The sequence below is a fragment of the Meles meles genome, chromosome 2, assembly GCF_922984935.1.
Source record: "Meles meles chromosome 2, mMelMel3.1 paternal haplotype, whole genome shotgun sequence".
Lineage (NCBI taxonomy): Eukaryota > Metazoa > Chordata > Mammalia > Carnivora > Mustelidae > Meles > Meles meles.
In genome coordinates, this window is record NC_060067.1 from 142,221,290 (window position 1) to 142,237,370 (window position 16,081).

General features: G+C 37.2%; 1 protein-coding gene across 10 annotated transcripts in view; it reads right to left on the minus strand.

Annotated features, from left to right (window-relative positions):
• The window catches only part of ARFIP1 (ADP ribosylation factor interacting protein 1), a 106,665-nt gene that overhangs the window by 21,185 nt on the left and 69,399 nt on the right, over nucleotides 1–16,081 (minus strand). For all 10 annotated transcript variants that reach the window (XM_045994429.1, XM_045994384.1, XM_045994404.1 and 7 more), the window contains 2 exons: nucleotides 13,707–13,864; nucleotides 6,522–6,696 (listed from right to left, as the gene is read on the minus strand). In XM_045994429.1, the coding sequence (XP_045850385.1) occupies nucleotides 6,522–6,696; nucleotides 13,707–13,864 (333 nt within the window). The remainder of the gene's footprint in view (nucleotides 1–6,521; nucleotides 6,697–13,706; nucleotides 13,865–16,081) is intronic.

The window sequence follows — 16,081 nt, forward strand, 5'->3', positions numbered from 1 at the left end:
GAGAAGCAGGCTCCTCGCTGAGCAGAGAGCCCTATGTGGGGCTTGATCCCAGGACCCTGAGATCATGATCTGAGCCAAAGGCAGAGGCTTAACCCACTGAGCCACCCAGGCACCGAAAAACAGCATTTCTGACAGAGTATATTTTGCCCTCACTAAGGCAAAGAATGAAGTAATCAGGATTTGCCCTTCTATCCTGTCATGGCTGACTCTCACATTTTCTTGCATCTCTCTTCCCTGCAGTGTGCCTCTAATTCTGAGAAGAAATGCAAACACACATTTGCTAAAATAACTACTATATATTTAAAATCATTGCTAGGCATCATGAGGGCCATAAAAGGAGGCATGGTACCTTTCTAACAAAGTCTACAAAACACCAGAAATGTCTATTTTCTTCTCTTTACTAAAGTAGTCTCTATTTTGTTTTGAACCATGAAAGGAACAATAAAAGGTAAATAAACTGCCTTAAGTCACAAAATAGCTCATGTTACATTACTCGAGGGTGTGGAAAAGGAGAAAGAACGATGAAAAGAAAAACATTAGAAGAGCCTAATTAACTTTGTTTTTACTGCTATGCAACTCAAATGTCGTTTAGTAAAACAAGGAAGAGAATATCAGAGATTAATAAGAGTTGTTTAGGTTAAAGGTAAACACAATGTATCTTAGCAGTAGGTGGATAAAGTAGATTTCACATAATAGAAGAATTCAAGTTTCTCCATTAAGAGTAAGTTACACATAAGAGATATGTGCACTATCAGCACAAACACAGGAATATGTGTATTTTATACACCTATTTCCTCTGTTTTGCCAGAGATAAGGAAGTTTAGACTAAGGACATAGATCGATTTTCTAAAATATAGCTAAGGCGTGACCTTTCAATTCCTCTCAAAAAAAAAAAAATCTTTTTTAAAGTTCTAAGAATGAAACAAAACATTCTCACAATATTTGGCTATGAAAATTTATTACAACAGTCACTGGAATGGTTTTTAGTCCTTTACTCAGTGATTATTTGCTTTTACTTTATCCACCATTTTAACTGTTTGGTTATCTGGCCTCTCATTTTAGAAAAGAAGTGTTGCTATGGGAAGACACTCCAAAAGCCATGAAATGAGAACCCAAAGAAAGTTTCCTCCCCTCAAAAGCTGTAAAAACAGCTTAAAAAAAAAAAAAGCAGTAGCCTTCAGGACATTATCAAATTACAAACTAGCACACTCAATGACGTTTCAAATAACTTATGTTTTTAAAAATTCAATATACAATATTTAAGAAATAGGAAGAGTATATTATGTTAAAATCCAAATGCTAAGTAGGTTATCTGACAACTATGTATAAAGGAGATATTAAGGTACAAATTCAGTTATCGTTCAACAAAAGAAGAGAAAAACAAGATTTGAGGCATTTAACACTGCCAAGAAAGCAAACAGGGATGACAGACAGTTTCTAGGCCTAAAGGCTTGCTTTTTCCTCCCTTTGTTAGAGCTATTAAAAATAAAAGGGCAAAAAGGCTGCTTAATGATTTAAAAAAAAGTTTTCTCAAGAATCTAAGTCTTCAAATTAGAGCTACTGATTGCTTACAGTGACAGAGATCAATATTATCTCTACAGTTTTGAAGAGTTAAATAAGATAAAAAGAAAAGGGTTTCTTTGACTGTATTTTAGACACTGCTGAATACAGGGTTCAAAGTGAAATTCAGGTTACTGACAACTGTAGAAAGCTGAAAACAAAGACTATCTCTAGACTCTTTAAGAACATAAATCCTTGAGAATAAAGGCAGATTTAAAACATTTTTACAGTAAAAAACGTCAAAAGAAGATGTGACAACGTTATTCTCAAAAGGCAATGATTTCCAAACCTTTATCTCTGAGGCCTTGACCCTGCGCATCCAAACTCCAAACTCACATCATTAACTTCCTACCAACTATTTTCATGTGAATATTTTGTCATGGTCTCAAACTAAACACCAGGTTAAATGGAACAAATACCCGTTCTTCATCCCTCACAACCTTCCAGCCAAACTAGCTTCCTCTGTTGATTTCCAACCCCTGCCACGCAGCCTTGAAATCACTGTATTCTTTCCTTTCTGCTGCTACTGCAATAACCATAGGTCAGACTCTTCAACATTTCATTTGGCTAAGAAATTCTTCACTGGTTTGCTTCTACTGTCTTTCTGCCTTTAAGCTATAGTGCTCGAAGAATGTTAAGTCATATTTTTTTTTCTGTTACTCCTAACTTTACAAATTCTTTCTTTCTTTTTTTAAAGATTTTATTTATTTGACAGAGAGAGAGAGAAAGCGAGCGAGTGCACAAGCAGAGGGAGCAGGAGAGGGACAGAGAGAAGCAGGCTCCCCGGAGGAAAGAACCTGACGCGGGGGCTCAATCCCAGGACCAGGGATCATGACCTGAACCGAGGGCAGACACTTAATCAACTGAGCCATCCAGACGCCCCCTAACTTTACAAATTCTCTAATGCCAACTAGATAAAGTTGGTTATGAGAGGCATCTGACAGACACTAAAACTTTATAAACCTGGCTGGTCCCTCATTGCTCAGTATGCATACTTTTTGAGGCTATAATTCAATCTTTATGGGATCAAGGCTCAATGTAATGTGGCTTTCAATTACCTTTCTGATTCTCTCTTTCTTTAAAGCATGTCAAGGTTATGTCCCATAATGGTAGTCTACTTTTCTGCTAAACACGAGTTCCTCTATTTGTACATGTGGACCACTGCCCTTGCCAAGCAAGTTTTCCTCCCACTTCTCTTAGGCTTGTCCTCCTGATCTTTCAAGGCTAGGCTGAAGTCCTGTCTCTTAAAGATTTCCTTGAAGATTTGAACCTTTATGGTTAATTCATTACTTTTACTACTGAGAAACTATTGCTTAACTAATGCCAAATGATATAAATTTAGTATTTTAAGTTAATATGCTGATATAAATACAGTTCATGTCTCCTGCTACATCTTTTCTAATGTCAATTTCTTCCCCTATCAGCAAACAGGACACAAAGTAGGCAGGATACAGGTTAAGTTTAAAAGCTACCAGGGGAAGGTGCGAAGGTGATAACTTCTAGAAAACAAGCCCATCTTATGCTTTTGTAACTCCCTAGATCATGAATTTTATCTTCCTTCTTCTTCATCCTTTCACCTAGCAAAGAGCCTGGCACACAGTAGGAATCCTACAAATAATGGTGAATGGTACTTTACACTGTACAGAGGACAGTTTGTCTTTTCACTCACCTAACACAAGACATGATTTACGCCCATTTTCCAGAGGAAAATACAGAGGCTTGAAGACTTGTCCAAGATCATGAAGTAAGCAGGAGGCAAGAGTGGGTCTGGAACTCAGGTTTTCACATTACTAGTCGAGAATTTTTTACAAAGGACACAGTCCACCTTGCCTATTCATTAGCCCACACTGCTCCGCTCTAGGGCTCAGCAGAGCCCAGCACAGCGTTAAAACAAGTGAGGCCACGCAAGGGCAGAGAAGTACACAATTTCTTTTCTACCCGTCACCTCTGTACCTCCTTTCTATTTCTCACATTAGCATGATAGCTGTTTTCCAGATACAACACATGGCTACTTTAGGTAGTAATGCACTAGATGGAGACAGGCCCCAAATCATTTCTTCAGTCTATTTTCCACAGCTCAAATACTAACTTTGATGTTCCCAGAATCCAGAACTTCTCCTAGAGCCTAGGTATGTCAACTCTTCCTGATAAATGAGAAACGACTTTAGAGTGGACAGATCAGGGAGACCAAGGTTCAAAAGATCAGAAGTGAAGGGCATATATGAACACAGAGATGATGTAAAACGAAATCACTCATCTGTGAAATACGGATGATAAGCGCATCTGTTTCATAAAAATGTAAACCTCAAAAGGACAGAGATTTTGTCTTTTTTGTTCACTGACATATTCCCAGTATACAAAGTATTCACTACTATTTACTGAAAGAATTGAAGTAGGAAGATTGTTAAAAGGATTAGGTGAAAGAATGTATGTAAAATGCATAGTAACTGACAAATAAGAAGTGCCTTCCCTGATTCATGTCTACATCTGGGTGTCTCCTAAGTCTCAAAAGTAGTTATAGTAAGACAAGTAGCAATCACATGGCCATTGTTTACTTATCCTTGTGTAATTTTCCTATTTTTATTTACGCTGGCAAGGACTAATAAAGCATCCTTTGCTTTAGGATACTGATTCTTTCAACATTACTTTCTCTTTTTTTGGCGGGGAGCGGGCAGAGGGTGAGTGAGAGAGAATTTAAGCAGACTCCACATTCAGTGTGGAGTGTGACCTGGAGCTCAATCTCATGAGATCATGACCTGAACTGAAATCAAGAGCCGGACACTTAACCAACTAAGCTACCCAGGCACCCCAATTTCTTTCCCTTTTTATAAAGGCAACACAACCATCTAAAATATAGAAATAAATACAGAAAACAAAAATTACCCATAATCTTATTATCCAGAGAATAGTACACAATACCATTAGATTCCAAAAGAACACAATTACCATTTTACAGATTTCCTAAAATCAATTTCTCTATTTGAAGAGGTTCTGAATGCCCAAATTAGATGAATTCCTTTGTTTCCTTTCAAATTAGCTTTGGAAAAGCCTCTCAAATGCTAGCTAGCATATGTCACTTAGCCCTTTCCTGTATAGTGCTGATCTATTATAGGGGAATATATAAAAAATATTTTTATATTTAAAATATGTATCTACACCGAAGTATTGATATATTCCTATCTATTAAAATGCTAAGCCATGTAACTGATCTCTCTCTCTCTACATCTATATCTATAGAGAGAGACATCTACACAGATATATATGAATGAACTAAAAGGAATGTTACATTATATGCTCAGCTACTGCATGCTGGAAGACTGCATTCTTATTGGAATGATGCTGGGCAATCTGTCTGATCTGCTAAGGTTTCTTTTACTGCCATGGTAATGGGTTTTGGTGAATACTTTTTACCCACTGTAGCGAAAAAAAGTAAGTGTAGTGCAGGACTTGGTAGATCCTGAGGAAATGTAGTACTCTGCAGCTTTTATGGTAGCCAGAAGAGTTTCTAAAAAAATGTTAAAGAAAACAAGAGGATATCAACAGACAATAACAAGTGAAGAATAATTTTAAGAGGGTACCTAAAGGAAGTAAATCTGAAGACCTACTGTGACTTCAGAGGAAATGAAAAGCACGACAATACCACCCATATGCAGTAGAAAGATCCCATCTCCACAGGACTAAACCATTCCAGCTACTCTTGTGCTGTGCCACTATTGGGTCTCCTGTTTCCAGAATTGTAATCCCCGTTACAAAACTCAGTATGTATGTCATGTTAAAAACATTAAACACAGGGGCACCTGGGTGACTCAGTTGGTTTGGCGTCAGACTCTTGATTTCAAAGATCTCAGGGTTCTGAGATTGAGCCTTGGTTCAGGCTCCCCACTCAGTGGGGAGTCTGCCTGAGATTCTCTCTCTTCTTCTCTCCTTCCCCACTGGGCTCCAGAGCATGTGTGCTCTCTCTCTCTCAAAAAAATAAAACTTAAAAAAAATGTTAAACACAGGAAGCTGTCCTTTACTTAAACTAAAACTCAGGAGCCTGTTTTGTATGAATTTGTCTCCAAGTGAAGCCTACAGCAGGTCCATCTCAGCTTTTATTGTTCTAGTTCTTAGATGGGTTCATGTTATACAAAAATAATGTGGAAAATTGATTTCTTGGCTTGTTTCTTCTAGGTTATGCTAACTATAGCTCATAGCTGGACCCTTTAGTCATTCCTCGTTTACCAGTTACTAGGAAGAATGTTCTTTCCTTCCTGAAATCTGTACCTATCATTAATAAAAAGGTCTCAAAATATTCAAAGCAGAATTTATCAGTATGTAACTTTTTATTTTATTATTTATTTATTTTTAAATTTTCAGATTTTACTTTTTTTTTCAAAGATTTATTTGACACAGACAGAGAGCACACAAGTAGGCAGAGCAGCAGGCAGAGGGAGAGAGAAGTAGGCTCCCTGCCAAGCAAGGAGCCTGATGTGGGACTCAATCCCAGCACCCTGGGATTATGACCTGAGCCGAAGGCAGCTGCTTAGCCAACTGAGCCACCCAGGCGTCCCCAAATTTTACTTTTTTAAAGTAATCTCTACAACCATCATGGGCTCAAACTCACAGCCGTAAGATCAAGAGTCTGACACCACCGACTGAACCATCCAGGTGCCCCAAAACAACTCCAATCTGAAGGTCAATGGTTGAACATCAAATTTTCGCCAACTGTTACACGTGAAAGACTGGGACAGCAGGGCTGATGATGACTTCTATGACAGAAAGGTAAATATATTTTTTTGTTCTTCTAAAAACTCAAACACTGATTATAGCTGGAATTCCATTGTGTGACTGTAATGAAAGAGCTAACAGAAACAAAAAACTTTCTGTTTTTCTCTCTTTGGGGTGACATTATTTTAAAGCCCATAAAAATTTTATTTTTATAAATAAAATTTTGCCTTTCAGAAGGTAAAGACTAAATTTACCTTATTTTCTTCTAGAAATTTCAACTTGATAGAAACATCATTACGCATTTTATCATATTTTTCCTTATGTGCTTGAAACAGATGTTGTGACTGCTCAATCTTTGGCAGAGTGTTGGCATCACGTGGTCCGAGATTCAGTTCTTCCAAATCAGTGCGATATGCATCATATTCAATCCTGGAAAGAACAGAGCAAGTGAAGCATATTACAAAAATGGAGTGAAATAAGTTTAGGAGGTAAGCTGGATGTATATGACAGTCTCATATGCTACATTAATAGATAATTCTCACATATACATTACATCTTATACTTTTAAAATCATGTATTTCTTTAATACAAAGAGCTATTAATACAAGCATGGAGGGGAGCTCCTTACTAATCTCATTAACTATTCTTCCCAAATTAATTGACAAATAGAATTTTCAAAATTTAAAAACCAGTTTAAAAAAACAGATGTCAAAACCTAATGCTAACAAGATCAAGTGATCTATCTCACATAGGAATTGGTTAATACCAGTAAGGCAAAGCATATGAAGATAGCAGATTTTACGATGCATACTTGAACTGGTAAAAAGGAAGTTACACTGAGGGTCAGCAGCCCTGAGAGTATAGTCTAGCCAGCAAGGCACAACAGAAATACAATGCAAGTCACATCTGTAACTTAAAATTTTCTAGCAGTCACATTAAAAAAACAAAAACTATTTCACCTTTTATTTATTTATTTTTAAAAAAAGATTTTATTTATTTGACAGAAGAGAAAAAGTACAAGCAGGGGGAGTGGCAGGCAGAGGGAGAGGAAGAAGCAGGCTCCCTGGGGTGCCTGGGTGGCTCAATGGGTTAAAGCCTCTGCCTTCTGTTCAGGTCATGATCTCAGGGTCCTGGGATTGAGCCCCACATCGGGCTCTCTGCTCACCAGGGAGCCTGCTTCCTCCTCTCTCTCTGTCTGCCTCTCTGCCTACTTGTGATCTCTGTCTGTCAAATAAATAAATAAAATCTTAAAAAAAAAAAAAGAAGCAGGCTCCCTGCTGAGCAGGGAGACTGACACAGGACTCCATTGCAGGACACTGAGATCATGACCTGAGCAGAAGTCACTTTTAATGGACTGAGCCTTCTAAAGAATATTTTATTTTATCCAGGGTATCTACAATATTATCACTGCAACATGTAATCAATGTAAAAAGGTTGTTAATGAACTATTTTACTTTTTGGGGGAGTAGTAATGAAGTCTCTGAAGTCCACCGTATAAAATACACATCTATCACATGTCAATTTAGGCTAACTGCATTTCAAGGGCTCAACACACATGTGGCTAGTGGCTACCATACAGGACAGAGCAACTCTGGATGGATTTCCATAACATTAGTATTTAGAACCTGACAATGACATCTATTACAGAGCACTTAACACCTTGTGCTCCTTTAGATGCTTACTCCCTAGTATTTTCCTGCCACTAAAACAGGTACCCTCCACCACCACTCTGAGATCACACTGCACTTCATACTGTCTCTGTCACAGCACCTGTGTAAGCACACTACTACCTTGTTTATTAAACGGTGGCTTATCCGGGAGTCTCTACTATTCAGTTCTCAATTAAGATCAATGTGACCTCTGATTTAGTCAAAATCAGCATCACAAAGCTTATGCCCTAGCACCAGAGCCCTTTATTCAGTATCTAGAGTATAATCTATATCTCTTAATCTGGCAATTAAGAATATTTTAAAGATGTATTTATTTATTTTAGAGAGAGAGAGAACACGTGCACATGAGGTAGAGGGGAAAGGCAGAGGGAGAAAAATGCAAGTAAACTCTTGCCTGGTTATGGAGCCCAACGCAGGGCTAGATCTCACTCACAAACCTGAGGAACATGGCTTAAGCTGAAAAAAGAGTCAGACACTTAACTGACTGAACCATCCAGGCGCCATTGTCTCATTTTGTTTAAGAATATTTTATTTTATTTTTTAAAGAGTATTTATTTGTTTATTTGAGAGAAAGGGAGAGGAAGAGATCACAAGCAGGGGGAGAAGCAGACTCCCTGTTGAGCAGGGAGCCCGATGTGGGGCTTGAACCCAGGACCAGGAGATCATGACCTGAGCTGAATGCAGACCCTTAACTGACTGAGCCATCCAGGTATCCCCTTTAAGAATATTTTAAACAACATAAATTATATTCCAATGTGACTTGAGAATTTATTTTTACCTGCACTGAATTTAACAAACTTGATCTTTTTTTTTTTAAATTTCTTTCTTTTTTTTTTTTAAGATTATTTATTTATTTATTTGACAGACAGCGATCATAAGTAGGCAGAGAGGCAGGCAGAAAAGAGGAAGCAGGCTCCCTGCTGAGCAGAGAGCCCGATGCAGGGCTCAATCCCAGGACCCTGGGATCATGACCTGAGCCGAAGGCAGAGGCTTTAACTCCCTGAGCCACCCAGGTGCCCCCAACTTGATCTTTTAGGGCCAAAAGAGAATCATTCATTCACCAATACATTGATTCATTCAACAAGTATTAAGTGAGCCCCTTCTATGTTTCAGGCACTGTTAGAAACCAGAGCTATAAAGATGAACAGATAAAGTTTATCTCCAAAAACTTGGGAGTCTAGAGGGAGAGAAGCTCTTAAACAACTACAACAAAATGAGATAATGGTAACTGCCATGAGGGAGGGAGAATAGTACAGTGGAAATCAAGAGGAAGAACCCCTTACTTAGGTATCTCAGAACAGAATTAAAACACTAAAATCAAATTTTAAAGGATGGTAAAAGCTTCTGAGGTAGACTGTGGCAGGGAAACAGAGCAATCCAGGAAGAGAAAAGCATGAAAAAAGCAAAGATTTGTAAGATACCGTGATACATCTGGAAAGTAATTCTGTATGTCATAACCTGAAGACAGAACATGATAGTGGAAGGCATTAAAAGCAGACAAGTAGGCAAGACGGGATCGGATTTAACCTGGTAAATCAAGTGATGTGATGGGAAGCCATTTAAGAACTCTGATCTAGATAGTGACATGTTCTACTTGTTCAGAATAGAAAGCCGGTTCTATAGTAAGAAATGGGAGGATGGACTGGAGTAGATTAAGAAGCAGAAACAAGGAAACCCATTAGAAGACCATGGGCAAAAGAGAATGAGTCACTGAATCAAGACAATGGCAGTGGGGCTAAGGAGGGGAGACAGATATTGAGGATTCAGGAGGCAAGACTGACTTAGTAATGATAACAAGTAAGTTAAACTCCATGAGTTCTCCAGCCAATTGAATGACCACTCTGACCTTTGCTGGTTCTAATGTCTTGAACTAGTTATTTTATTTCTTTCTGCTTCAGTTTCTCATCTATGAATGAGAATAACAATCTCCACAAAAAATATAGAGTACTTAGGATTCCTGGTAATAACTAGGTTTTTCAGAGTGCTTATTATAATGGCCAAATTAGAAGAGGGCTAGCCAGACGTAAATATACTAAAAACAATAAAAAGAAAAAAAAAAGGAGGACAAAAAATAAATAGTGATATATGGTGATTTAATGTGAAGACAAATATCCTTCCTCAGCCCTGGAGCACATTTCTATATAATAAGATCAATATAAACATAATCAAAGTTATAATACTGACCTGATATCCCTTAATTTTTATATCCAGAGTTTGTAGATGGTAGCAAAGAAAAACTTTCCATAAGAGCTTCTCTAACAGAGCTCACTGCCACCAGGAAGAGAAGCACACTAAATTTTCAAAATGCAACTCTTCAAGGTTGCCAGTCTGAATTGAATCCATATCAATAAAGTTAGTGATAGTTGGTTACTTTATGGCTTATGTAAGACTTCTAGAGAACAGGTGTCCACATCTGAAAAGTCTTGACCACAACTGACTCCCCTGTTGGTGCTGCTGTGGAGAAGTGTTGAATGGGCTGTTACAAGATTTTCTAAACATGGAGCACCAGAGGGCTAGGAACTACTTGTCCCCAATGCATAATAGGGAGCCTTAAAAGGCCACCTGGACATTTGCCTAAATTGCCACTTTTTGTGCTGATCAAATAGCTGACCCATATCCTAAAGTCAGTAAATTCTGGTTCTGACAGAGAAGAAAATTCAGCTACTGAGAAACTTTTAATCTGGGGTTCTTTTTAAATGTTATCCCTCTGCAGGTAATGTTTTAGTATTACGACTAGTGAATTCCTCAATTACTTCAATAAACAGTACAGGAAAGTGAAACCCCAAGCTAACATTAATGAATAAAATCACATTGTAATTTCAACAAAAAAAGAATGAATTATGGGGTGAGGTCATTATTGTTGTTAGTTTTTAAACTACACACAGAGGTTGTTAAAGATTTCCTCATAACCAGGTAGCTGATAACCAGCTACCAAGGACATATAACCTGATTTAGAGCTCTGTTCCAAAGCTTCACATAAACCTACATATTAGACAGATTAAAAATTTTTTAAAATATTTTATTTATTTATTTGAGAGAGAGTAAGAGAGGGAATCTCAAGCAGACTCGCCCTGAGAATGGAGCCTGATGTGGGGCTCAATCTCACAACCCCCAGGATCATGACTTGAGCCCAAATCAAGATCAGGCTCTGAGCCCCTAGATTGAGATCTTTTATCACACTGTACTTTAAGTCAGATATCTCAATATAAGATGTGAAAATTATTATTATTAAAGATTTTATTTTAAAGTAATCTCTATACCCAGTGTAGGGCTTGAACTCACAACCCTGAGAACCCGAGTCACATGACTGAGCCAGCCAGCTGCATCATAATTTTTTAAATAGACACGAAAATTTGAGATAAATCCAGTTCAAGTTTGAGACTGAATGATCAAAAGTAAAAGGTAGAAAGCCAGTGGGCTCTCATTTTGGCTTTGAAATTGGCTCCAAATAAGCAAACCTTTTACCCTCCAGAGGCTTATTTTTCTCTTCTACAAATGAAAAAATGACTCATACTGTTGACTTATCTAATGAATTTGTCTTTCTTTATTATGGGTTAATACTCAGAAAGCAATTTTTTTAAAGTAAACTATATGCCCGACACAGGGCTTGAACTCACAATGCCAAGATCAAGAGTCACATACTCTACCAACTAAGCCAGCCAGTCAGCTGCCCAGTAATATGGGTTTTTTAAAAGCACCTTAGAAATGATGGCCAAAAAGAAAGATATTATATGCTAAAATAAAACATTTGTTAAAACATACTAATCAAAAATATATTTTAGGTACTAGAAATATTTTCAGAATAAGTGGACAACTACAAAGTATAGAAACAGAAACTAAATTCAGGTAATTCTTGACTAGGAGGTGGTGGGGATAATTTGGGAAGAGAAGAATTTTAATCTTCAAAACCCATAAATATTAAAATAATCTGAAAGACTGGAAAATAATAATGCTTAAAAGAAAGAGATAAAAGGAAAAGAGTACTTATTATGTACAAATTAGGATGTCACGAATAAGGAACAGATTTGGAAAAGAACCAAATAAAATTTATAAAAATAAAAAATACACAGATTATTCTTTTGAAAAATACAATGTCCATGAAAAGATTTTAAATAGAGATGAGAACCAATTACTAAGAGTATTACTAAAGGGATTCCTATTAAAGGGTATCTTACTGAGAAATTCCTTCAGTGTTACTGAGGGAAAGCCTATTTTGATGGATTCTTTCTGTTTATTTTTTTTCCACCTTCTGATTTTAGTACTGTGTTGGTAAATAATTCAAACAATACAGAAAAGTAAAAAAACAAGTCTAAAACCTAAGCAGGGCACACAACCCCATCTCCACCTTTCTCCTACCAAATAACTACAGCTATTTATCATTTCCAAGTCATTAAGAACTACATGTGAATGCTAAACCTAAAATTACAAACACAGAATAACAGAGAACCACCCCTTCTTGTGACAAGATTAAAAGTTAACTTTCCAAGGGTTTTTGGGCTTTTACTTATGTGAAGCTTAAGGAAATATATACTTAAGAATAAGCACCCAAAAACTAGATGAGTTTAGAGTTTTCATAGCCATTTTCTCATATCATTAAACTAGGTTAACAGGCCAAAACATAACATTATACTTCTAAAAGGTATAGTCTGTACTTATCTTCAAATTATGCTATAAAAAATATAACAGAAATAAGGATTTCAAGTACTGAGAGGAAAAAAAAGTAAATCAGAATAGAATGAATGGAAGAAAAATTGGGCCTGGAATCAAAAGTTGGAAATGCTATTGCTGATCTGCTGAGATGTACTAGCTTACCTAACAGGATGGTTATGAGATAGAGAAATGAATGATGAGTGTATGTGTGTGTGTGTGCATAAAATGTATGAAAACACTGCATTATAAACAGCTATGAGTATATACAAAAGGTAAACTATGAAAGAGTTTGAAGCTGATTATAACCTAGGTAAGTGGAAGGCTAGGATGTTGGTATCCACAACATAAACAAAACCATGGAAGCAGAAATGAGCTTGTGTACTGAAGAGAGTGAAACTGTAAGTCTGGCTATTGTAGTGCTTCTGATGGGAAGCAGCAGTAATAAGAATGAAGAGAGGGCGCCTGGGTGGCTCAGTTGATTAGGCGACTGCCTTCAGCTCAGGTCATGATCCCAGAGTCCTGGGATCGAGTCCCACGTCGGGCTCCCTGCTCCATGGGGAGTCTGCTTCTCCCTCTGACCTTCTCTCTCATGCTCTCTCAAATAAATAAATGAAATCTTAAAAAAAAAAAAAAAAAAAGAATGAAGAGAGGCTTAAGGCCAGATTATAGAGGGCATCTAATAACTAGTAGAACACAAGGCCTTATACTTTTCTAATGAAGCTGGAACTAGGAGATCCTCTACATCCCTATCCTCTAACAGGCAGGGGTGGGCCCATGACCAGGGCTCAGTGAGACACTCTCTAGGCAATGAAGCAAAATATTCAGGGGTCTTTTGGAAATGACTTAGGGTAGCTGTGGCAACATCAAGTACCAAAGGTACCCAGCTTCGGGGTCCTAATTAGATTCTTCTGATGCATTATCTTGATTTTGATTCCTGCTTATTTCTAGAATCTGTTCTCCTGCCTTTACCTTTAGTTCTATGGGCTATCCTACAACCTTCTACTGTATTCTTTTTCTGCCCAAATTAGCCAGAGTTGATTCCTAGCATATGCAACTTAAAACCTTAACTGAATTATGTACCATCTGCAAAGAGACAATATAATGAAAATTTATACCTACCTGGCACTTTCATATTGTTTCACAGTCATTAATGTATCTTCAATTGTTTTATTCACCAAAGTGTTCACACTGGCAATGAAAAAATTAATGGCTCCAAGAAGAGTCTCTCCATTTTTAGCCAGTAGCTTCTGGGTATCTGCGTTATAGCCAAATTCTTCCTAAAACAAAAAAATCACCTTAACATATCCACTTATTAGTGAATGTGACAAAAAAAAAATCTCAGATATATTATTAATGGAAAAATATTTGATTTAGAAAATATTTAAAATATTTAGCTATAGAAGTTTTCTACTTTTAATGTTTAAATAAGCAATCTAAATCACAGCTAGCTGTATGATTACCAAAAAAGTTCAGTAAACCAAAATTGTCATCAGCTCAGATGTATAGTTAGAATTAAATAATTTTAAAAAGTTAAACTACTTTGTACTAGAAAGAACATTTTCATTTCCATGTTTTGTTTTTACTATACTGTAAGCACAGCTGTTAAGAAGAAAAATGTAGCAGATTATTAATCAGAGAAACTATAACTTTCACAACCAAATTAGGTTAACAATTGACTAAAACTTTCAGACATAAGACAGATTGCAATTTTTGTGTTTTGACATAATCTCCTTGGTGTATAAATATTAACAATGCACATTTCTTTGTAAACTCTGACTAGTTGACTCCCAAGCTCAGGTCTATGTAAGTGCACAGCTGGGGAAGGATCACTCAACACCAGTTCAAGTTCATTTGCTCTGAATAAACTGAGTCTTGGCTTAGAAAATGTTACATGTGACTCTTTCAGAAATGGTAAGTACTCCCCCCATAGCGTTTGTCCTTACCCATTTCCAGAGTTAGGAGTTTTGTCATGCCCCGGGGCCGTTTGGGGGGCTCCGTTTGTTAAACGTCTGCGTTTAGCTCTGGTCAGGAGCTCAGGATCTTGCGATCTAACCCCACATTGGGCTCCCTGCTCAGTGGGGCCTGTTTCTCCCTCTCCCTCTCTGTGTGCTCTGTTTCTTGAATAAATAAAATATCTTTAAGCAGAAATGGTAAGTACTAACTCTAAACTTCCAGTAGTGAAAGACTGGAAAGCTTTAACATTATCAGGATGCATCTGAACAAACAAAAGATTTGATCATAGCTTATTGTAGAATGTATCATTCAATTTGAGAATTCTGAAGTTTGTTATGAAATACTTCTTAATTTCAGATGGTAAAAATGTAATATGAAATGAAATCTTAGGAAATGCAAGTTTAATGCTAGTGCTATAGATATAATTTCTAGGTGATAAAATATCCAAAATAAATAAATAGCAGGAAAGTAAAATTATCTTTATTGTGCTAAAAGCATTTTCCATTTAAGAGATGTCCACATAACTCTCTCTCTCTTTATTTAAAGATTTATGTATTTGAGGGGCGCCTGGGTGGCTCAGTCAGTTGAGTGTCTGCCTTCAGCTCGGGTCATGATTCCAAATCCTGGGATCAAGTCCTGCATCAGGCTCCCTGCTAGTAGGAGTCTGCTTCTCCTTCTCCTTCTGCCCCTGCCCCCTACTCACACTCTCTTTTGCTCGATCTCTCTCAAATAAATATACAATCTTTTTTTTTTTTTTAAAAAAAGAAGATTTATGTATTTGAGAGAGAGTGTGCACGTGTGCACAAGTCAGAGGGCAGAGGGGGAAGGGGAGAGAGAATCTCAAGCCGACTGCGTGCTGAGCACGGAGCCTGACCTGGGGCTCCATCCCAGGACCCTGATCATGAACTGAGCTAGTATCAAGAGCTGGTCGCTCAACCAACTGAGTAACCCAGGTGCCCCAACACTGTTCACTTCTAAAAATTTCAAATATCCACAATTTCACATTATTAACACTGAAAATGGCACAAGTCCTAATTAGCCATAGGGAGAATGCAACCTAGAAGGCTAATCTTTTGATAAAAAACAAAAAAAACCCCTATAACATAGTAAGATGAAATAGCAGCAGACTGAAAAGCTGTGTAGCAGAATTTGGAATACTATATTTACAATGAAAAAAAGCAAACAGGAAGATTAAACTGCCACTGTTCTGTTTCATGGATGTAAATCGCACTTGTACTTTGGTGAAAAAAATATAAAACTTAAGATTTTAATGTATTAATTTAAACTTAACTGCCTAGAATAAAAAAGCTTTAATTTTTTATTTATTTTTTTAAAAATTTTTATTTACTTATTATTTTATAATGTATTTTTATCCCCAGGGGTACAGGTCTGTGAATCGCCAGGTTTACACACTTCACAGCACTCACCATAGCACATACCCTCCCCAATGTCCATAACCCCCCTCCCTCTCTCCCAACACCCCCTCCCCCCAGCAACCCTCAGTTTGTTTTGTGAAATTAAGAGTCACTTATGGTTTGTCT